Source organism: Siphateles boraxobius, unplaced genomic scaffold, assembly GCF_051911475.1.
Source record: "Siphateles boraxobius isolate OS27281-9 unplaced genomic scaffold, OSU_SipBor_1 22, whole genome shotgun sequence".
Lineage (NCBI taxonomy): Eukaryota > Metazoa > Chordata > Actinopteri > Cypriniformes > Leuciscidae > Siphateles > Siphateles boraxobius.
The window spans coordinates 12,814,260-12,839,929 of NW_027508833.1; the positions used below are offsets into that span (position 1 = coordinate 12,814,260).

The following is a 25,670-nucleotide window of genomic DNA, read 5'->3' on the forward strand; positions in this document are numbered from 1 at the left end:
AACATGAATGAAATATTTTTATAGGCTAGTTAGTAGGATTAGAAATAGAAAATCCATTCTTATTAATAGCATTCTTTAAGCGCAAGACGAAAGAACACTTCTGCATGCACACTGTTTTATGAGCTGCACTCTCATACAAAGCGCGCAAAGAGCTGCCGCTCACATAGTGCACGGACAAATAGGCCTACACACAGAATTATATCTCACAATTATCCTTCTAGTTAATTTATAGTATCAAATAAACATGAATAAACATCAGAAGAATTGTTGTTTCAACCATGGAAAGACACGCACCTTTTTTCAAGTTCAAATATCCCCGTAAACAGTCGGTTTTGTCTTAAACGGTTGAGAAAGAAAAAGATTAGGCCTATGTCTATTGAATCAGTGCACTGACAGCCTATACTTGCTGCCACCATTAATTTTGTTTAAAGCAGCACTATGCAGTTTTTTTAGCTTAACTGAACAGCTTCGGAGTTATTGGTATGGTTATATGACTCTTTTCGGGTTGAATGGTGGTCGTCTCGCCCTGCGTGTTGGGGGTACTCCAGGACAGGTTTGGGAACCACTGCCATAGAGAATGACACAATAACAACATGAACAAGATCGTGGCAGCACAAGCACACCCGCCAAAAACATTTACAAACTGAATCCGCAGGGCTGCCAACTCTCACGAATTCACCGTGAGACACACGCAATTGTCCCTTTTTACACGCTCTCACGCCACACATCCATTTTCTGAGAGAAGAGAAAAATCACGAAGCAAAGAGGACACTGACACCAACAGACAAGACAGAGAAGGTTACTATTGATATGAAACAAATTCTCAGCTCTCAGATTCTGTCAATTTAATTACGAACAATATACAATAAACAATAAAACAATAAACACCATTTTGGCGCTTGTAAATGTGACGTGACAGATCGCTGACAGAGTTCAAGCAGCACGTGAACCGATCATTTGTTACTCTTTACTCTTCTACTAGTTAACAGTAAATAAACACGAATGATCAATTGGTAATTTGAAAGATACAGTTCAACTTACTGAAATGTAATAAAATCGATCGATGATTGTTTTTCCAACCACGGAAAGAGGTCCATAAAACAGCTGTAGAACAATGTCACATAATGTTACATTTAAGTTACCTCAGGAAAGGCATTTAATTACCATAGCACGTTAGTTGAACTTAAAAAAAATTGCTATAGAGAGGAGTATTTTGCTAAATATGATAACCATATTACATATTTATTATATTTTTATCTGTATCATTAAAATATTATAACGTTGTTATTATAAAAAACGCATAATATTTAATTTGAGATGTTATTTTTAACCTTTAATAATAATACCAGCTGACTGTAACGGTCATCAGCTGGAGTGCCCTTTAGAGCCACCAGAGGGCACTCCACTTCAGTTTTTTGTTTTTCCCTCACAACTACATTTCCCATAACTCATTCATTGCCTGGACTCATCATCACTGATCACATTCACCTGTTTGTCATTAACTTGTTTAGCTCACCCCTTATAAGCCTTGTTTTCACATTCAGTCACTGCGTAGTTTTGTATGTTGTTGCACTGCATTTCTGAGCATTTCTCTGGTTCCCTGTATTTCGGATTTTGGACTCTGCCTGCCTCTGGATTATCAGTTTGCTTTGTTCCAAACTTTGTGTGTTTTGTTTGTTTGGACTGCCTTCCTGTGCTTGACCCTTTGCCTATGTTTGACCACGATTCTGGATTACTCTATTAAACTGCATTTGGATCCTCAACCTTGTCTCAGAGCAGTTTGTGACACTGACAGGGCTCTGTACGTTGACAGCATTAGATTTTTTGGGAATAAAAATGTACATATAACATTAACAAATCTACTGTACTTAATATTCATCCAAAGGAATTGATATTGAATCAAGATCAGAATCAAATCACAAGAATTTAATTGAAATTGTGAAATTTGTGTCAAGCAATAATAAAAACAGTAGCATACCAGTCACTGTACCATGTAAACATTGTGTTGTCACTAAACTTAATAAAATTCTGTTTAATTATCAAATGTTTTGACAATCACAATACACTTATTGTGATGTAAGTTTTTTTCTTTTTTTTTTTTTCTTCATCCACCCAATCCCAATCCAACCATTTTATGTTACATTTTCACTGTTTACAAAGGCAGGGCCTGCCATCTTGTCTTTTTGGCTTATTGTTTCTGATTGCACTTTAACCCCAAGGGGGAAATCCAGATCAAATCCCAGAAGGGAAAATCAAAATAAAGTTAAAACTTGTTTTGAACAATTTCTTTGTCATCTGCAGATTGATTTTAAATGTGTGTGTGTGTGTGTGTGTGGGGTGTGTGTGGGGTGGGGGGCCGATTTAAATCGTAAATCGGATTTATTTTGTACAAAAAATTGCCTTTTTTAGGCCATATCGCTCAGCCCTACAACTAAGAGTTCTCCCAAATAGCAGTAAAAGTTCTTAGGTAAGAGTTTCCTCTTAAAACCTATTTACAAAGCTCCTGAGAGAAGTCTTAAGCTAAGAGAAAGGGTGGGGTTGACCTCGTTGCTATGGATGATGTCAACACACTTACTAACTATGACCACATTGATAAGCTAATAGGGGAGGAGTCTCTGTCAGTGATTTAATCATAGAAATAGTGTAGAACGAGGGATCACGTTGCCATATTCAAACAACGATTTGAAAATAAAAATGTTGTCATATTCAAATAAAGATTCTAAAATGTAGGACTTTATTTTTTAACTTGACCACAAAGTTTTATTCTCCATCATTCAATGCATTTCGTCTGTACATAAATGAACCTTTATGTTATGTCATCGCAGATTAAAATCTATAAATCAAAATATTTATTGCATCTATGAAGAAAATGAATTTTCTCAGCACCCAAGGCTCTATCGCTATTGCCTCAATGGCGTACAGTGTTTTTGGGCGAATTGCTGAGGAGTATTTCCAGCAGTAGCCATTTTGGGATTATTTGTGATTTGGTCTTAGTAATTTAGGAGTGACCTAATTCTGTTTTTTTCCTCCCATGTGGCACTGTTTGGAATTGACACACAAATGTGTAAGCAGGAAAAAAGCACATGGATTCCGATATTCTCAGATTAGTTTCAGGCCTTATTCATATGTGGAAATAAATCTGATATAAATAGGAAGCGTGCATTTGCGTCTGTCAAGAAGACAGATCGGATATTCAATACATCATTGAAAAAGCAATGGTGACGGCCAACCTTACTCACGCAAAGACAAGTTTCATTGGTTCTTGCAGAAGCTCAAACGTGCTGGTGTAACATGCGAGAATGAACCTCACTGGTTCCTGCATGTTAAGCAAGCATGCTTGACGTCAACTCAGGTGGACACCAACCGCGATCACATGGTAAAAAAAACAACACTCAGACTCTTTTTTTAGATTCAGACTATAATTCCATCCAAAATAAAAAATAATTTAACTAAAAAGACAAAAGGTAATTTCTGACAGGTTAGTAGACTGGGTTACCTCAGAAGTTGCATGGCTGAGTCATATTCCTCTGTCTCCCACAGATTCTTCTCAATGCAGGATACATGGAGTTCTCGTATCTAAGCACAAAAACATTAAACACTAGCCATTGTCTTTAGTTCTTACTTCAGCTGAAAAAAAGTGTGTATATATATATATATATATATATATAAAAATCAAACTTTTTTTCAAGCAAAATGTACCTATTAATGTTTAACGGGACACCAGTGTCCTGTTTTATGCTTTTTTTAGATTCACTGCATGATATCCAATAAATCCTTGTTTGACAGGATCAACAAACCATAAATTGTTTGGTTTTACAATATAAATTTAACAGTAACAGTGTCCGAATTTCTGCCAAAAATATGTGAATCAAGACAGAGACTGGTTGGCCACATGACAACGGCAACATGACAAATGTAGTACATCTTGATTATATTTATACTATACAATCTACATCGTGTTCTGAAAAAGAAAAGATAATTTGACCATTTTGTCTTGGAAGTAAATGATTACTTGGTCACTTCATTTGGTTTAAATACTGAGTAATATTAATTAACATGTACTTACTATAAAGTTTGGGTTTGGGGTTACCGGTAACCCTTCATTTTACAGTGTCACTATTACGTTACATACAGTGGGGGAAATAAGTATTTGACCCCTTGCTGATTTTGCAGGTTTGCCCACTTAGAAAGAATGCGACGATCTATAATTTTAATCATATGTAAATTCTAACAGTGAAAGACACTGTTGAAACAGTGTCTAACAGTGAAAGACAGTGAAAATTCCAGAAAATCACATCATATGAATTAATAAAAATTGATAACCATCTGATGAGGAAAAACAAGTATATGACCCCCTACCAAACAGCAAGTATTCTGGCTCCTACAAGCCACTTAGTCTTTCTTTAAGACACAGCCCCAATCCCAACCAATTATCTACATCAAATACACCTGCCTCACCTCGTTACCTGTATAAAATACACCTGTCAACACCCAAACAACCAGCATCCAACATCACCACCATGGGCAAGACCAAAGAGCTTTCTACGGATATCAGGGACAAGATTGTTGATCTGCATAAGGCTGGGCTACAAGAGAATCGGAAGGCAACTTGGAGAGAAAAGATCAACTGTCGGTGCAGTTATCAGGAAATGGAAGAAGCACCACACCACCGCCAACCTACCTCGGTCTGGGCCTCCACACAAGATCTCGCCTCGTGGGGTGTCCCTGATCATGCGAACGGTGAGGAATCATCCCAAAACCACAAGGGGGGAACTGATGAATCAACTGAAGGCAGCTGGGACCACAGTTACAAAAGAAACGGTTGGTAACACACTACGCCGTCATGGATTGAAATCCTGCAGCGCACGCAAGGTCCCCCTGCTCAAGAAGAAACATGTACAGGCCCGCATGAAGTTCGCCATTCACCACCTGGATAACTCAGAAGAGGACTGGAAGAAGGTGATGTGGTCAGATGAGACCAATATAGAACTTTTTGGCCTCAACTCAACTCGTCGTGTTTGGAGGGCAAAGAACACAGAGTACAACCCAAAGAATACCATCCCCACCGTCAAGCATCGTGGTGGCAACTAGGGCTGCACGTTTTCAAGTTTTTCATTAACCGTTAATCGAGGCCCTATAGCGGTTAATACTCGGTTAACCATAGTGTACGCGCCGCAACCCCGAGATACAGACACACGAGAAAGGGGTAGTTCATTTTTAACACCTTTAATAACTGCACAAAACATCTTTAACTTTTAGGTGGCAAAATATTGTTTTAGGCTACCTAATTCTGTGAATTACACTGCACAAACCAAAAGTACTACTGCCGAATGAAGAAGGGTCAGTTCTCCCCAGAACATAAAATATTCATTTTATTTTATATTTCGTGTTCGCATTTATATGGAACAAACAATTGGACGTGGCAGTTCTGGAAGCGGCACTAAAACTTTCACAGAGACCTCAAACAGAATGCACAAAGCCTTTCTTTAACCTGTTAACCTTTGCCAGAGCGTCGGCGCACTGAAGCGGTTTTTTTTTTATTTAGTTCAAATTTACTATCAGATTAATGTTATACCTTGACAAACTATACATCATTAAAAAGATATAATACTCAAGATTCAGTATTTGACCACTATTGTATTCTGAGAAACTTAGTGACAGTTATGTCTTAATTTGTGTCAGGAGTTATGAAATGAAAAAATGAGTCGATACCTTTAATATGAATTATGATCGTCAGCTGGTCCATTCATAAAAAAACACTCCGTGCTGTCGTCATGACAGCGATTCGCAAAACATCGTCCCTCAGGGCTTTAGCTCAAAAATGTGCAGACTTGGAGAAATATTGATATATTCTCATAGATTCACATCATATTTCTATAGACAGGAATAATATTAATTGAATTTATACCCAAATGCGTCGATGTAATCATTATGATCGCTTCTTACTGAGATGTGCTGTGTTTTCAATTCATACCAATAGCCTGAGGGCGCTATATGCACAATAACAGTCCATATATGGACCACGAAGAAGACCCATAGTCATGTGACATTCCAGGACGTCACTGATACAGAAAGTAGCTGACAGAGATCGCTGTAACATGCAGATAAAGATGTTTTGAAGACAATAAACATGATTGCAATGATATTTGAGTTACCTGTGTTCTTCAAGCCATGCCAGGTATTTCATAATAATAGATTATATTTATAATGTAATGCTAATCGATATAGATTTCATCATCGTGCAGAACACTAAAAATAATAAATTTTCCGTCGGATTTTTTTTTATCTGAAGCCAAATTAGATCACAGAAGATTATTTAAAACACTCGACTTGCGTTATAAAGTAAGTTTGGAGCACAAACATGGTTTAAATCTCATAAATGGTCGTGTATTGATGGTGTGCTAAGCTAACATGCTAGCTAGCCCAGGTGCACCTGCCACCAGCAGTTATTGTTTTATGATTTTTTTCTAAATAGGAATGCTTACTGAAATGTTTCAGTGCATTTGATACCAGTTTCAAATATTTAGTGAGAACTTTGATAAAAGAAATTAGGGTTTGAAACCCTATGAATAGCCTGTGAATAGCCAGTCGTTAGTAGCTATAATGCAGACAAAAGAAATGCATATTTAGAGCCATAACCAGTCTGGAGAGGTGTAAATGTGTGCAGGGAGAGACTCACACTGAATGGGGCTCGTTTGCACCACAAAATAATAGAGACAATAGACTGAATAGATGACTCAGAAGATGACTAAACATCAGTTTGCATTTTAGAGTCTAATCAAAATAAAGTAATTTGACATGATCTTGAAAAAAATTTAACTAAATACAGAGTTTTAGACTTATCATTTGCAGATTTTAAATATAAAATGGTCACACATATGGCTTTAGCTGCAGTGCATTTCTAGATTGCTCCAGGGCCAACATCAATTTTATTTTAATGAAGATGTTTCATAAAAATAAATTTCTAATAACTTTACAAAACTTTGAAGCTATTTAAACATTTTTTTTTTCATTATGACAATAATTATTTCTACATTTACAATAAACTACTAGGTGTCAGCTTTCAAATGAGATCATACTTGTGCTTTTAGTGCAAAGGGTTCATGAACTGTATCTGTTTAAGTTTGGGTATGCCATTTCTGGGGATTTTTCAAAAGTGGCCTTGAAGGTTAACAGTGAATTTCGTTTTGTATTAATTGTATCTTAATTTTAATCAATGTTTCATCAACCAATTACCTGGAAATAAGTAAATATAGCAGACATTAGATAATACGGAGCCGCCGGCGCGTGAACTGGAGCTCATCTCATAAACGAATTCCGAAACTCAGCGTAGGCTATAAGGTAGCCTAGTTGTCTCACAGACCTGATAAATAAATCTATATTGAAATGTCTACTTTTAAACACAACAATTCAAAACGAAAGAAAACAGACTGCTCTCTGCTTATGTAATCCGTATGAAAAGTGCATTTCTCTCTGGCGCGTTCACTGCGAAGATCGCGAATCAGCATTGTCAACTTCATCTTTCCAGCTGAGTGAGCCTGGAAACAATTAAAATGTCTCCTTGCTATATTTGACATATTCATAATCATTACTTTTGCCTGTTCTTTTTGACAGCTTTTAGGTTATTGGCAGCGCAACCCAGGCTACATTACATGAACGCGTCAGCACCGAAATTTTTCAGCACCGATTTTTAAATAATCGCACAACCTATTTGATATTCCAATTAAATAGGCTACTCAGTTAGGCTACTCATCCCAACCAACTATTAAAAAAATGTTTACTTGTAAGCGGTCTTTTTACATGTTAGTTTTTTTCTGTGAGCGGGAATTGAAAACCAGGAGTGGACTGTTAGCGAAGTGATTACAGAATGCTTAGAGTGGAGAGAGGAACGTGCTTTCGCTCCAATCCAGGCTTTGATCACATCCCCCTCAGCAAGGTGAATACACCTCGTCTTTCCTTAATTTAAGACCTATTCAAACTAAAATTAAGACATTACACTATTTGATAAATGAAAGCCTATTTACGGCCTTAAAATTATGAAAAGTGAACTTCTTGTGGACAATTCAAATGTCTGGGAGCGCTCTGGCGGTGAAAAAATGTATTACAACTAAATTCAATGCACGCCATTGACGCCACTTACCCGAGCAAAATGTTTCACTCGGTTACGCAATTTTTAACGGTTAATCGGTTAACCATGGACACCCCTAGTGGCAACATCATGCTTTGGGGGTGCTTTTCAGCCAAGGGGACGGGACAACTCCATCGTATTGAGGGGAGGATGGACGGTAGGGCTGGGTATTGACACAAATTACACAATTCGATTCGATTTCGATTCACAAGCTTGCAATTCGATTCGATTTCGATTCCGATTCGATTCAATTCAATATTGATTATTTTGGATATCAGGTACAATACATGGCAAATTTTCTAAAGGAAAACAAATCTCTTAACCAATGCTGTAAACTATGGGAGTCAGTTGTATCATTAAAATTGTTTCATTAGCCTAGTATAGCCTAATATTGAAGGTAAAGATTTACTGATTTGTATACAAAAACTTAAATTACTCTTTTATTTATTTTCTAATAATAAAGTTATATGAAATATAAACATTTAAATGGTGGCTGTCATAAAAACTTGCCAGATTTATTCAGACATGCATTAAATATTGAAGAACATAAAACAATTATAATGAATATGTATTATGGTGCAGGTGCATATATGTAGCAAAATGCTCCTCTCTAGAGTTACTTTTTCTAGCTGACTAACGAGTTCATGCCGGTCACTGGGTATGGTTTTTCTGAGGTAAATGTGATGTGACGTTTCATGACATTGTAGCCTATACTTGCTTTTCACTGACGTCTTTCCACGGTTGAAACACTGATTGAGCGATTCCATGTAACTATAAGGATTTCGACAAGTTGTACTCTGTCTTTTAACACACTTTCAGATGCTCATTCTTGTTTATGTCACGCTGCAACTGGTAATATTAAGGCGGAAGAGAAGATCATGTGTGCTCGGCGCTGCTGATTCTCTTGAGCTGAGCTGCGCGCGTCAGAGCGATAATTTGAAATCTGAGACTTTGTTTCATATCAATAGTAACAAAGCACACAGATTATTGCGTTTATTGGATGGGATGTGTGCTATGTTTCATTCATTCATCAATGGAAAACAGGATGACTAATCGATTCTTGGGATTTAAGAATCGATATCGGTTCGTAAAAATCAGAATCGATTAAAATCGAGAAATCGATATTTTTTACCCAGCCCTATTGGACGGGGCCATGTATCGTGGAATTCTGGACCAACATCTCCTTCCCTCAGTGAGAGAGCTGAAGATGGGTCGAGGATGGGTGTTTCAGCACGACAACGACCCTAAGCACACTGCCAAAGCAACAAAAGAGTGGCTGAAGAAGCAGCACATCAAGGTTCTGGAGTGACCTAGCCAGTCTCCAGACCTGAATCCAATTGAAAATCTTTGGAGGGAGCTTAAAATTCGAGTTGCCAGGCGACAACCTCGGAACCTGAAAGATTTGGAGGCTGTCTGCAGGGAGGACTGGGCCAACATCCCTGCCGAAATGTGCACAAACCTTGTCACCAACTATAAAAAGCGTTTGACATCTGTGCTGGCCAATAAGGGCTTTTCTACAAAATATTAACATGCTGTTTGTCTAGGGGGTCAAATACTTGTTTTTCCTCATCAGATAATTATCAAGTTAAATAAATTCATATGATGAGATTTTCTGGAATTTTTGGGGGGATTCTGTCTTTCACTGTTAGAATGTACATATGATTAAAATTATAGATTGTTGCATTCTTTGTAAGTGGGCAAACCTGCAATATCAGCAAGGGGTCAAATACTTATTTCCCCCACTGTATAGTTAGTTTAGTAATGGCTATAAATTATGCATAATTGCATGCAACTAACCCTAAACAAAACCAAACCCTAATCCTAACCCTATAGTAAGTACATTAACTTACTTAAAGGGGTCATATAATGCCATTTTTGTACAAGTTAATATGAATATTTAGGGTCTAAATGAAAACTTTGTAATATAGTTTTATTAAAAATTCTCATTAGTATTATAAGAAAACACTAATTTTACCTGGTCAAACACAGCTCTGTTTTCAGCACGCCGTTTCAGTGCATATGCCTTTAAATGATAATGAGCCTTGCTCACTCCGCCCCTTTGTTCTGTGGGGCGTTTTGGTTTTGACACAACTGCACGTTGAGTGTTGCCTTGACAACAGTTGAGGGTATATTTTGGAAGAATGTCAGCGGGAGTCTCTGAGGACACATCTGTGCAACCATACCAATTTGAACCGGAGTCGGAGCCTTGTTAGTGGTATTAACTAGCGATCTCTTTTTACTTATTATATGCCCCATATACTAGCGTTATAAGCTAAATAGTTTTTAGAGATAAAACTCTTTACACTCGATTATCATGAAAACAAATCCCAGAGAAAAGTCGACACGGTACCAATGTGTTATTACACCCCAGGCTCATTTTGCGCCGGAGTTCTCCTTTAAGGTTTGGGTGAGGGTTAGTTGCAGGTAATTATGCCTAATTTGTAGTTATTACTATAGTAAATACATGTAACGTGTAATAAGGAAATATTAAAATAAAGTGTTACCGGGTTTAGTGGCATGTAATTATGCATAATTTACTGTAATTACTATTAAGTACATGTAATGTGTACTAAAGACAATGTTTAGAAAAAGTGCTGCCAAAAGGTCTACTTACGTGCTTTCCGAGAGGAAACTTAGGCAGTAATGATGTCAAAGTGTGCAGACATTGAAGAATTGGACAGTAATTTTTGTGGTATTTATGGAGGTTTTTCAGTAATTTTTGACATACATCCTGAAAAGACATAAATCACAAAAGAAGATTGGTTTATTGCTTGTATACAAAATAAAGAAAACAAACAAGATTGCCCTTTTAATCTTGATTTTGGAGCGTGTCACAAACCAAAACTCTGCATATACGACTTTTTTACTTTCGTTTTGTTAGTGTAACCAAAACCAATGGATACAGCATGACCCAAAGAATCCATAGACACAAAGTTCATAATTCAGGCAAGTAGTGTTGGGGTAACATTACAGGTAACAGGTGTTATGTAATCATGACAAATTCGCCGACACATTCATATTCCTCATAACAGTGGAAAAAACTTAAAATAGTCATTTATATGTTTGGTTTACTGTATTTTAACTTAAAATACTTCAACATCATTTGAAACTGTAAAGGGTCTACTTTTATTTGTGTACATTCAGAATAAACAAAAAACATTGTATTTTTGTAAAATAAAGAAAACAAACAGAATGCTGCTTTCTGCCATCTCTGTTTCCTTTCTGTGAACTTGTTTTTGGAGCGTGTCACATTGCAGGTAGAAGAAGATCACAAGAAGATTATTATTCACCTCGACACTAATGATGTTCGACTTCGCCAGTCGCAGATCACTAAAATTAATGTTAAAGAGGTGTGTTCATACACAATTGGAAAAGTTGTTATGGCAGACCTGACCTGTTGAAAATAAATGGTATTCCTCCTTTCTGTGATGGTGCAGCTCTTCTCTCTAGTAATATTCCACAGTCTTAGAGCTCAAACATGACAATCTGGGAACATGACAAACCGACCGACCGTCTGCTAGCTGCCTCTCATCACCAAGGTCAGATAAATCCAATCACATAGAGGCTCTTTCACCCAGATTAGGGATGCTAACCGATGACCGTTTGACCGATGGTTGACCGTATCAACGTTAATCTCTAATTTAGGCTATTATCAGAATCAGAATCAGAAAGAGCTTTATTGCCAAGTGTGCTTGCACACACAAGGAATTTGTTTTGGTACTGAGGCTTCCAGTGAACTATACAAATACAAATACAACATGAAACATGAAACATAATACTACAAATTATAAGAATAAAAAAAATAAAAATATAAATATAAATATATGAGAATAAAACTATCACAGTTTGGTTTAGTCAGAATAGACATTTTCAGATTTACAGATTATGAACCTATTTACAGTGTTTTGAATATTATAAATAAATAAATCTACATATAAGTATCACCTGAGTTGTAGGATATTGCACTAAACAGTGGGAGTATTGCACTTACAGGCATATGCCTTGGGAGGAGTGTTAACTGTTCAGGAGGGAAATGGCCTGTGGGAAGAAACTGTTCCTGTGCCGAGATGTTCTTGTGGCCAGTGATCTGAGTCTCCGTCTTGACGGTAACAGTTCAAACAGGTGGTGTCCAGGGTGAGTGGAGTCTGTGATGATTTTACCTGCTCTCTTCCTCACTCTGGAAGAGTACAGGTCCTGGAGGGTTGGCAGGGGGGCACCAATGATCCTCTCCGCAGTCCGGACTGTCCGTTGTAGTCTCCTGATGTCTGATTTGGTAGCTGAACCAAACCAGACAGTGATGGAAGCGCACAAGACAGACTCAATGACGGCTGAGTAGAACTGAATCAGCAGATCCTGTGGCAGGTTGAACTTCCTCAGTTGGCGAAGGAAGTACAGTCTCTGCTGGGCCTTTTTCACAGTGGAGTCAATGTGATTGTCCCACTTCAGGTCCTGAGAGATGATAGTGCCCAGGAACCTGAATGACTCCACTGCTTCCACAGTGCTGTTCATGATGGTGAGTGGGGGGAGTGCTGGGCTGTTCCTCCTGAAGTCCACGATCATCTCCACTGTTTTGAGCGTGTTCAGCTCAAGGTTGTTATAACTGCACCAGGCAGCCAGCTGTTCAACCTCCAGTCTGTAAGCAGACTCGTCACCGTTTTGGATGAGACCGATGACAGTGGTGTCGTCTGCAAATTTCAGGAGCTTGACAGTGGGGTCTTTAGAAGTGCAGTCATTAGTGTACAGGGAGAAGAGCAGTGGGGAGAGAACGCACCCTTGGGGGGCTCCGGTGCTGATTGTGATTGTCTTGGATGTGTGTTTCCCCAGTCTCACATCACATGTGGGATTAATAGCGATGCTGCCGGTCCGTCAGGAAGCTGGTGATCCACTGACAGATCGAGGATGGTATGGAGAGCTGGGTCAGTTTGGCTGTGAGAAGACCAGGCATGATGGTATTGAAGGCCGAACTGAAGTCCACAAAGAGGATCCTTGCATAAGTCCCTGGTCTGTCGAGATGTTGCAGGATTATAGACAGTGGACTAAACGCTACTACAGTTAGGAATCTCATTCCAAGATATTTTTGTGTGAAGTGAACAAATCCCTCACACTCAATTTTTCATAACTCGCCTGTTTGTACTTAATAAACCAATAAAAACATTTGGCGCGAGGTCACAACGTTTGGGTTTGCGCGCTCACAAGGTTTGCGAAAAGTAAAGGCTACAGGCTAAAACACTCGAGGTTAGAGTCAGGGCAGACGACAGGATGAAGCGTGCAAAGAAAGTAGTGTGTGGGACCATTTCACCAAAAAGAATGACACAGATGTAAGTTGCAACTTGTGTGATACAGTGCTTAAATACAGTAGGCCTACATCATCTATGATGCATCACCTGAAAACGCGACTTGTTCTGTCCGTTATTAGAAGGTGTTGTAAACTTCTTCCGTCTTCAGTGTAGAAAAACTCAGAAGCGAAAACCAGGAGACTTGTTTAAGCAGGATTCTTTATTTGCTGTAGTCTGCTTCGTCCAAAATCAAAAGTCAAGTCAAGTCTAACTAAGGGAACTCTACACTGTACTAGTTTATATACATTTCAAGGGGGAGGGATTACATTGTGATGAACAAAGCATGTAAATGAGCTGAGACATGAGAACAGAACGGTGCAGGACTTCTCGCACTGAGATAAGAGCTCCAAGACAAAGGTCTCATTAATAAAATAGCAGGTGTTCAAAAATGCTCAGCATGACTCTTCACCCGGTAAAACAATGAGAACAGGAAAAGCCTAGCCTTCTCGTATTGAGACGGGACAGTCAGGAATATCCCGCTGGGAACCCCTACCGTTTAGAGATTTCCTGGTCTCATCATCTATAAACTTGCTCAATATAAAATACTATTGTATTGGAAATCTAAATTAAACATTTAAATATAATTTGTAATTCTACAAAGGCACACAGTGAGTTAGACCTGCCTTGGCCGGTGCGTCTTTTACGCATTCTGAAGGTGCCTGTTTTTTCCATTGGTTTTATCGTGTTGCAGTCTATTAGGCAACATTCTGCATAAGATGGGCTTAGATTTGGAAATACATTACATCTACATTTCAGTGGTAAGAGATAAGGTGATGATGATCATCTTTCTTTATTATTGTTAGCACTACCTCAAACTAAAGCGGCGTCTCTTCAGAGCTGTCATTTTCTTAAATGAGTCGCGGCAATGTTTCAAATGAGCTTCTAACGCTAGACTAACGCCTTTACTTTCAACGCGATCACCTTGTAACCAAACCATTTCGAAACTAAGGAGCCATTTGTCCTCTGATTACATACAAGCTCCTCGGCACCAAGTTTGCGGGACTCATGTTTCGCGCTGTAGGGGATTTAAAAAAAGTGATTTGAGTGGAAGGGCGGCCCTGGGGCAGTGTGTGTGTGTGTGTGTGTGTGTGTGTGTGTGTGTGTGTGTGTGTGTGTGTGTGTGTGTGTGTGTGTGTGTGTGTGTGTGTGTGTGTGTGTGTGTGTGTGTGTGTGTGTGTGTGTGTGTGCGCGCGTGCGGGACGCAGAGAGATGCAACAGAGTTGCGAAATTGCAGGCGCGCGGCTCGAAATGGCTGTTATTTCAAATAGCGTGGCATATTTTAAACTAATCGGTTTCAACTGGCTAATGAGACTAGGTGGTCAGTCAAGAAAGTTTTTAGTTTTCGCCATCCCTAACCTAGATATCATCATATAGAGACTGTGTCTGTTCCCTGAATTAGGAAATACAAAAAACTTCCAAACCCATCTAAGGGGAAAAATTTAATTGATGTTCAACAAATAAAAACAGATTTAATACAAATGAACAAATGATAAAGCTTGGGTTGCTGAATATTCAATCCCTTACTTCAAAAGCACTTATTGTTAATGATATGATTACAGACTATAACCTAGATGTGCTGTGTTTGACAGAAACCTGGCTAAAACTAAACAATTACATTACTTTAAATGAGTCCACCCTACAAGATTACGGTTATAAACATGAACCTTGTCTGAAAGGCAAAGGGGGAGGTGTTGCTGTAATTTATAGTAATATTTTCAGAATTACTAAGAAGTCTAGTTTCAAATGTAAATCTTTTGAAGTGTTGGTGCTTAATGTAACAACATCTAGTGTAAATGATAAATCACGTTTGAGATTTGTGCTGGCTACTGTATAAAGGCCACCAGGGCACCATACATATCCCAAGTAAGGTGTTCTTAGTTATTTGATTTTGTTTTTCTCCCCTGGTTTAGTTATTTTAGTTCTCTCCTGTGATTGTTTTCATTATCACTACTGTTATTAATACCTCTTTCTGAGAAGAACTTTTGTTGGATTTCTTTTGACTTACAAAGTACAATTTTTATTAAATAAATCTACTTGGCCTGGAGTATTGCCTTGAGTGTTTCATTTGGGTCCAACATTACCTCATCTGTGACTAAGTGATAGATCTCTAAACTCACCATACCTGAGACCCGAGTTCGAGCACAGATTGTGACAACTATATTAAATATTTATTATATTTTTACTTATATCATTAAAATATTGTAATGTTGTTATTATAGCCTAGTAAAAAACACATTATATTTATATTTGAGTTGTTATTTTTAACCTTTAATAATAATACCAGCTGACAGGGCTCTTGTCAAATATAAAAATAAATAAAACATTTCTTGAGAAAAATTAACAAGCATCTTCTGTACCTAATATTTATCCAAATGAATCAATATTAAATCAAAATCGGAATCAAATCACAAGATTGGAATTGAAAACGTGAAATTTGTGTCAAGCAATAATAAAAACAATAGCCAACCAGTCATTGTACCATGTAAACATTGTGACATATTGTCACTAAACTTAACAAAATTCTATTTAGTTACCAAATATTTTGATAATCACAATACACATCCTGCTTAAATGCCCATTTGTCTGGACAGAATGTTCAAAATATCTTATTTTCATGAGCATACTTGTTCTTATTTATTGTTTTATTAATTTTATACTATTGTACTATTGAGACAATAACAAGTTTGCAGTAATGCAAAGATGTCATTATTTAATTTTGTAAAAAATATTTTTTTAATTTGAAAACACTGTGCATTTAAGTTGTTGTTGTTGTTAGTTTGAGTTGAGAAATGCACATTTCAGCATTATCATTAATCTGTGTGTGCATTTTCCTTGAGAACCAAGCAAGTTGACTCATGAAACCATTTGTTTATTACATCGCAATCGCATATTGACCTCAATAATCGCAATATGACATTTTCCCCAAATCGTGCACCCCTATTGTATAGTTGTGCTATCACCGTTTAATGATGTCATTGTATGTTCCAGGAAAACTGAAGTTGTAATATGGTGAGTGTCGGTCACAGCGCCTTTTAATTGCTATTTTTGATCCCGCAATTATTCATTTACAAATTAAGCATTGCGCTCAAGTTTTTCTTTTAAACCGGTATACTGCCCACCAATGCAAATCCTATGAATTTTATGGGAACAGCAAAAAGATAATTTTGGTCATTTGTCAGAGTCTTCAGCAGTAAGCGGTGGGAGTTGCAGCAATAAGTTTGCCCACTTATATTATACCAGGCATGAGTTAACGTATTCTGTATTTCTTAGGTTTGTGGTGCATCATTTAATAGACTGTTGAAATTGTCAACCAGACTCACAAAACAACTACTACACAGAACTTGTTACACTCTGCATGTAATAGAAATAAAGAGGAGACAATTCAGTCAAATACATGGACTATTGTGGAATAATAATAATAATAATAATAATTAGTAGTAGTTACCTTGACGTGTTCATCACTGGTAAGTAGCTGCACCTGCTCCTGGGGCTCTTGAGTCTCCACATACCTAGAAAAGACACATGTTGTGTAGTTACAGAACTGTTGTGGTAGCCATTTACTGGAGTGAAAAATTGTGTATACCTCATGAATGAGGGTAGATGACGGATTCTTTCCACATTTTTTTGGCTCAATGTTTTGGCACAAAGCAAAGCCTCTTTCTTCTGACAGCAAAGCAAACTGAGAGGCTGGCCATTAAAGTGCTCTAACATAGAGAACTGAAAGACAAAAGGAGCAATTACTGAGTCCAAATTCACATTAATAATAACGTTTTAGTTGCTGTTGTAGAGTTGCACGAATAATCGTTAAAAAGTTAGTAATCTCGATTCAAACACCCACGCGATATTATTCTACTCGAAAAAGATTTGTCTATGTCTTTTAAACCTTTGACAAAAATCACACCGGAACATTCAAATCTGCATTTGCGCTGCCGCTGATCATAAAAAGTAGCTTCACAAAGAGTATTTTCAACCACACATCTTTATTTCTGCATTACAAATATTACGATTAATACAGAAGTACTTTTAGCTTTTTAAAGATAAAAAGTTCATAGTTTGGATATAAACAAAGATGTCTATGGAAGGGATCAAAATAGAGCAAATCACCTTTTAAAAAGTAACCTGGCTCTTCAAATAACAATCGTTATTTGAAGAGTCAGGTTACTTTTTAAAAAGTTAAATCAATTACATTGTTGTAACATGGTGTAACAATGTAATTTTTGTTAATCAATTACTTTGTTACACCAGAAGGTGTACAAAAGCCAACAATTAAAAATTGCGCATGTGAAATATAAAAACAAAGTAGGGCTGTACCGGTCAACTTGACACTTAAGTACCACCGGCAGTGGTACACCAAAATAATTTTTTTTGTATGTGAATGCTGTTTTGCAAGAATATTACTACACGAGTGAAGCTCAAAGCTTTGTTCAAATTACATTAGCCCATTTATTTTAAGCCATTTGTCAACTTTGTATTGATTTGTGATATTCTGAGGCCAGGTGCATAAACATAGCCACTAAGGTAAGACTGTTTATTAAGAACTAATATGACCAACTAGCAGTTAAAGGGTTAGTTCACCCAAAAATGAAAATTCTGTCAGTATTTACTCACCCTCATGTTGTTCCAACCTCGTAAGACCTTCGTTCATCTTCGGAACACGAATTAAGATATTTTTGATGAAATCTGAGAGCTGGATCACTCCTCCATGGGCTTCTAAGGGATTGAAACTTGCCAGCCCTGAAAAGTTATTAAAGATATCGCTAAAATAGTCCAAGTGACTACAGTGGCTCAATCTTAAGTTTATCAAGCGACGAGAATACTTTTTGTGCGCAAAAAACCCCAAAAAGAACGACTTTATTTCAACTATTCATTTCCTTCTTGTTGGGCCTCTAGTCAGTTAACTTAGTGTGATAGCGTAGAGCTACGTCACACGTAGGCTCACTATAGGCTGACGCTGGTCATGTGTGTGATGCGTGTGACGAACAACAACAGAAGAACTGCGCTATATCACTAGTGAACTGACTCGAGGCCCACAGAGAAGGAAACGAATAGTTGAAATAAAGTTGTTCTTTATTTATTTTTTGCGCACAAAAAGTATTCTCATCGTTTGATAAACTTAAGATTGAGTCACTGTAGTCAGTTGGACTATTTTAACGATTATCTTTAATAACTTTCAGAGGCTGGCAAGCTTCAATCCCTGAAGAAGCCTATGGAGGAGTGATCCAGCTCTCAGATTTCATCAAAAATATCTTAATTCGTGTTCCGAAGATGAACAAAGGTCTTATGGGGTTGGAACAACATGAGGGTGAGTAAATACTGACAGAATTTTCATGTTTGGGTGTATGCACCGGCGTCCTCGAAGCGAAAAGACTGTCCTAGCCAACCAAGGAAGACACTTGCTGAAATTTTTCCTCCTTTTTGCCTTTACCAGGATGCTGCTGTAGTTCGCCATCCTTTGCCTGCAGCCAACCAGAGGGCAGCCGCAATCGGACATCCAGAGGTGGAAAGTAACGAATTACATTTACTCGCGTTACGTAATTGAGTAGTTTTTTTGTGTACTTCTACTTTTTAAAGTAGTTTTTAAAATCTGTACTTTTACTTTTACTTAAGTACGTTTTCTTTGAAGTATTGTACTTCGCTACATTTGAAATCATATCCGTTACTGAGTAAAAAATAATAATACAAGGGGGAAAAAAAAAAAATCACACACTCCGGAAACTACTGAATTGATTGAAGGGCGGGAGAACAAACGCGCAAAAAAGGTGATGCAGACCCAGCTGAAGCTGAAAGCTAAGCGCCAAGCGAATTATGGCCAGTATGAAAAGTAGAAAAAAAGCGTGGTTGTCCTCGAGGATAGGTATCCAATTTGCAAAAAATGTGGACGCAAAGTGGCTGCAAAAAGAGGATATAGGACACCATCCCTCCTGCAGATAAAGGTATGTCCCGATTTACGTGATGCAAAGGGAATCCCGGAATCCAGTCATGAAAATGGAATTCACTTAATGCAGATGTCACGTAAAACATGCAAAAAAATGGATGGATGAATACATGGAAAGTAGAACTGTGCAATAAATCCAATCGCGACATGGTCTGTGAATATTTAAGCTAAGCACAAAAATACTGCATGTAAATATATAACCCTATTTGTTCTGCTGAGCTGCGTTTGTCTACTACATACTCAAGTACTCGTGACGTTCATGGTGTTTTCAGCGTCTCACAAACAATTTGAGGATATGAATACATGAACATTTCCAGAGCTGCTCTGAGAGAACGCCTAATGAGCATTTTCATAATTTTATTTGAGAAAAACCATTGTCAAATACACTTTGAAACAGGTCTTCACAACCCGTCAAAATAAAAGTTCGGTTTTACTAGGAGAAATTATGACAGAAATATATTACTATTGTAGGCATACAATAGAACGTAGCCTACTCCTCAAAATAATAATAACAACAACAATAATAATACATTTTATTTGAACATTATTTAAAGGAATATATTTTTTTGTCCATGGTTCCATTTAGTAAATCTGTTTTTGCAGCGCTTCCCCAAAAAATAAAAGGACACAAGTTTAAATTTACATTTGATTACCACCGTTTTTTGATAATATATTTGGATTAAATCATAAAAAGTAGGGGTGTAACGATACACAAAACTGACGGTTCGGTTTTCCCAGGGTTTTGACGTCTCGGTTCGGTTCGGTTTAGAAGGCTAAAAAAGAATTGTAAACAGTGGTTTAATGAAAAAATGGTGTCTTTGTCTTTAAATTAATTCAATTACAATTAAAAATCTGCTAATGCTGTATAGGGAGCCGCAAATTACTATAACATTAAAGGTTAACAACAGAGCCTAAATTTAGATGCTATTTATTTTTTAGATATAATAATCAACACCCAACACATTGTATGAAAACATGTAAACTGAACATAAGGCAGTTTTTGCATTAACTTTACTTTAATTTGTTATTGAAATATAATAATTTACACAGTTGCTGTCATTTTCATTAAAGATATTTTAAACATACTTTAAATAATCAAGATATAATTAACAGGTTAAGTAAAATATAATATATAGGATAATATTGTGCATTTATTTAGTGCAAGAGTTAATTTCTCTAGGAACCAACAAGTTGTGGACACTTAATCACTTCCTGCTGAGGTAAATATAATGCTAGTGACAAGCTATGCAGTTTTATTGACGTCTTTGCGCTGCTGAAACACTGATTGAGCGATTACACGAGTTATGATGCCTTTCAGTAAGTATACTGTATTTTTCAACATACCTTCAGGTGTCCATTCATGTTTATTCTGTAACTGAGGAAGAGATGATCGCGTTTACTCGCGTTTACTCCGCACTGCCGCTACTGTTACAATCCGTGGTGACAGATAGTTTTAAACTGTGGGTACAGATTGTCAATTTACATCCATGTGGACAGATTGGTAAACTGTGCCTAGTTTTGTAAAACTGTGCACACGGTAGTTTATTTTTCTTCTGTAATGAAGCTTGGCTGTCCATCTAGTGAAAAATATTGGTACTGCGGCCAAATAAAATCTTACTGAAAGCTCATTTTTTGAGATATCAACCTAAAATTTGGAACACAACTTCTTCAGATTTTTGGCTTACATTTTCTGGCAGTTTTAGAGTAAAATATATTTAGTAATATATATATATATTTTATATAAAATATAAATAATTATATTTTTACATTGTTCATTTTCATAAACTCAAACTTGTATAACTTTTTTTCTGTTTCACTTTCATAATTTCATAATACTTCACTTCAACATTAATCTGGCAAATGTCTTCTTTAAAACAAGACCAACCATAGGTCTATATTCCAAAGCATTCTTGAATTACAACCATTTAAGTTTGAATAGGGATTTTCATGTCTATGCGAAAAAAGGGGGAGTGACAGTTAAAGGGTTAAACAATATTAAACTATAATATCTATATCTATAATATCTAAAATATAATTTATATATAAAAACTCTCCTACAGTCCAGTCACCATCAGTCGCGACGGTCGCGACTCGCACGTATTTTCATTTAAACGTCACTCACTGACGTTTTCCTAACCAGAAAAAAAACCGATTGCCCTGCTCTGCCTGATTGGCTAGTACTCATTGCCATCTGGGTCAGAGCCAATTAGAAGCAGGATGTGGGTGGGAAAAAACTCTGTGTATAGGGAAAGGGGAGAGACAGAGGGAACAGGCAAGACAAACTCCCACGTTTAAATAACATATAGAAAATATCTACTTGACAACGAGCTGAGAACAAGCTCAAATAAGCAACTACACTTTAGAAACAAGCCCAAAAAAAAACGCGACCCGCGACTACCAATATTTGTAAGCGACTTTACAGAAAAACAAGCCCAAAGTCGCTTATAATAAGCGGACTTGGCAACACTGATTCCAGGTCCAATCAATGAGCCGGGCTGGGCGGGGCCGGGGTAGCTTGCAGGGCGGGGCGTGTTCGGTACGCCATGAGAGTATCGCCATTCGAATCGTGGGTTCTGTATCGCGGTTCTTCGGTTTGGTTCGAATATCGTTACACCCCTAATAAAAAGAAACATTAATTTTCTGAATAAAATACATTTCATAGGACAATATTATTCTTAAACATTTTAATAAATTATTAATGTTAAAAATAAGTTGTTAATCTAATTCATTATTAATTATCGAATTTAATTGATTAGACATGTTTTATTGAAATTTTAATAAACAAACAAATTATTTCAAGTTTGTTATAATAAAAGCATTTGTTCAACCAAAAAAAATTCCTGTTTTCATTAATTTAACTGTCATTTTAACTGATGATAATAATAATAATACCTATAATTTAGTAATACAGTTTATTTATTTAACAATTGATTAATACTGTAAACCGTGATATTTTCTGAGACGTTACCATACTGTGAAAATCTTATACCATTACAACCCTACACGGGAGGGTCCCCCACCCCACCCCCGCTGTTAAAAAAGTAACTCAGTAACTTTTACTCTGAGTCAATTTTAAATTAGCTACTTTTTACTTTTACTTGAGTAGATTTTTAGACCGGTACTTTTACTTGTACTTAAGTAAAATTTCATTGAAGTAGTACTTCTTTTACTTGAGTAGAATATTTTATTACTCTTTCCACCTCTGCGGACATCATCTCAGCAGGTCCAGCATCAGGCATCGTCCTGAGGGAACAACCGGGACTCCTGATCACCAACTGCAGGACCCACACCCAGAAAGTGTATGTTCGGCTCGACCCCAGCAAAGTCTACCGAGCACACTACCCCAGCGCTGTTGCCCAATACAGCTGGGCAGGTGCCCGATGGACAGAGGACTCCCTCACTCAGGCTGAGGCCCACGTTGAACACATGCTCAACCAACTTGAGAAAATGACTTGCACACAAGCGGAGTTAGGTGGACACAACCGCCGCTCCTAACGGTTCCTTGGAGCTTTGCTCTGAGCCGCCGCTGCCGTCGGAACTCTGTTTAACATTGGTATGTCCAGTGTCAACACAGTGAATCTAGCCAACGTGAGGCGGCATGTGGTTGAAATTCGGACTGAGATCCCAAAGCTAAAGCAGCAACTCACAACACAAAGTGCATCCCTGCAGACCATCGGCAAGACATTGAAGGGAACTGTGGTAATTCTCAACACTCACAGCGTTCTGCTAAACCAGAGAGTGAACTCCATGAAAAAGCTGTTTACTGTCTTCCAGAATGACTTTGCTCAAACTCAGCTGGTCACAGCCCTGATGACAGACATGCTGCGGGAGGTGGTCTCCTCCATTGACAGCCTAGCCATGGGTAGAATTCCACCGTACCCGATACCCTTGAGCCTTGTGCAAACCGTGCTGGCTTCTGCCATCACCATGCCAACTGACCCTCTACAAATACACCTTGCCTACTCTCTGGGTACCGCCATCCCACTCTACGTCGACCCTGAGCAGAGGGAAGAGGGTTTTCTCCTGAACCTACCATCATAGAGTCAAGCCGAATCTACAGACTCAATGTCAGGTTTTGTAAAAGTAACACTCACCTCAATATACGCACTCTGGACGTGGTGGCCCACCACGACAGCGACACACAGCGGTACCTGGCCCCGAACCTGCACATGTGCAACTTGACCAAAGACATTCCCTATCTCTGCCCTAGCAAACCCTTCCTCAGAGACAACACTGACGGAATCTGCGGGTTGCAACCCATGATCAGCGACACATACTGCCCTGCCGAAGCCTCGCACTCAAGTCACCGAGACACGAGCAGAGATGGTAGGCAACAGGTGGCTCGTTAACACTCCTGTGCGCACAGCTACACTCACTTACGACCAGCATGACACTGCCACCCGTGTCACCTTGCTCAACCAGAGCCTGTGGATTCAAGTACAGGAAGGCGCCATCCTCCACCTTGATGACCTGCCACTGTACCATCTTCCAAGCGAAGAGTATCAATCAGAACTGGAAGTCCCATCCTTCTTCAAGAACTACAATTTCACCCTAGATCCAGAACTGGAACTGAGGATTGAGGAAGCGGGGTCCCAGCTAATTGACATCACTTCCATTGACACAGCCCTCCAAGCACTGTCCCGACTCCCTCCTCTGTCCAACTCACTTGTCATCCAAGCCTTCATGCTGTTTAAAAGAGTCAATGAGATGCGTGCATCCATGACCAAGCACAGAGATGCTTTTTCTCCAGGCTCCAAACAGAACCTGCAGAAAAAAGGTACCAAGACAGAGATTATGTCAAACCTCATCGAAATGGATCCTCAGCCTGAGGAACCAAAGGCAGAGGACAAGTAGGAACCACCTGCTAAACGACGGTCATGATTCACCTGCCATCCGCCCATTATTTTGTGATTCCTTGTCTCTCAAAGGTTAATTGTCCAGATAATTTGCCATTCTGTGATCCTTTCGTGATCTCTCTCATCTTCTCCCTCTTTCTATCACTCTCTGACTCTCATTCTCTTTCATTGTTTGTTGCTTTGTTTTGTTGTATATACATTTTATTCCATGTAGTCACCGGTATATGTAGTTTCCTTTATTAAATAGATTATATTAATTTATTGACTCTGTCTCTTGCTCATATTACGAAGTCCCTTTAATGTTCTGTCAAAGCTGCAGCTTTCCAATTGTTGATACTTTAAATAGTATTTTCTTTTATAGAACGAGAAAGCTGTTTTTCATGGCCAGAGAAACAGTCTTTCTTGAAAGTCTATGAGAAGTATAGTTAGAAGATAACTCCTCTTGAGATTTAATAAAAGATCGTACAGTCGGTTTGCTTGACAAACAGATTATTCGATAACAAATTAATTCCATTAAGAGTTATCCTGAGAATCGATCTATTCTATACAATTGATTTAATATTTACTTATAACACGTTGTGATTGATTATTGATATAAAAATTGATCTATTTTTCCCTCCCTGTATGGATAATTGATTATAATCCGATGTATTGAGTTGTCCATACAGATATGTTGGCAAAATATTCCCGTTAAGGGTAAATTATAATTTGTAGGCGATTCATGATCATATCCATGATCAGTTATTAAAATTATATTCCCTTTATTTGAGCTAAGAATCGCTACACAGGTGATAAATATTTCTTCCTTTCATTACATTTTTTAAATAATTATATATAAAGCCACTGTCAAAGCCATAAAGCAAAGTGAAAGAAACAGCATTAGCACCTCCTGTGATGGCTTCAGGTAGACTTTAGAGAGGTTTGGAATAGTATATGGCGATATGGTTTGGGGGTTTGAAGTTCCTAATATTAATTTGATAATTACAATAATATTAATAAGTGTTAATAGTAATAGTATATTTACACTTTAGCTGGGATACTGTAAGACAAAACAGGCATTGTGACAAACCTACTATGGACAACATTAGCATTATATCTTTCATCTTTCATTTGTCATGTTTCCTCAGAAGTTCCTGTTGTCCGCACACGTATCAGGTCTCGTTCAGTTTGGCCTTTATGTTCAGCAGATATAGGTTAATTAGATGACACCAGGGGTCTCATCTATAAAACTGCACGTAGGATCCTTACTAAAAGTGCACGTGCACCCGAAAGCCAAAAATGGCATACGCCAAAAGAGATATATATATATATATATATATATATATATATATATATATAAAATAAAATTAATTATAAGAATAAAATTACATATAAAATGCCAGAGTGGTCAGTCAGCCCGTCTTCTCCCCGAAATA

General features: G+C 37.8%; 1 protein-coding gene across 2 annotated transcripts in view; it reads right to left on the bottom strand.

Annotated features, from left to right (window-relative positions):
- Positions 1–25,670, bottom strand: part of orc3 (origin recognition complex, subunit 3) — a 70,147-nt gene that overhangs the window by 25,726 nt on the left and 18,751 nt on the right. For both annotated transcript variants that reach the window (XM_077238675.1, XM_077238676.1), the window contains exons 10-13: positions 17,048–17,181; positions 16,910–16,973; positions 10,743–10,859; positions 3,497–3,576 (exon numbers count right to left, since the gene is read on the bottom strand). In XM_077238675.1, the coding sequence (XP_077094790.1) occupies positions 3,497–3,576; positions 10,743–10,859; positions 16,910–16,973; positions 17,048–17,181 (395 nt within the window). The remainder of the gene's footprint in view (positions 1–3,496; positions 3,577–10,742; positions 10,860–16,909; positions 16,974–17,047; positions 17,182–25,670) is intronic.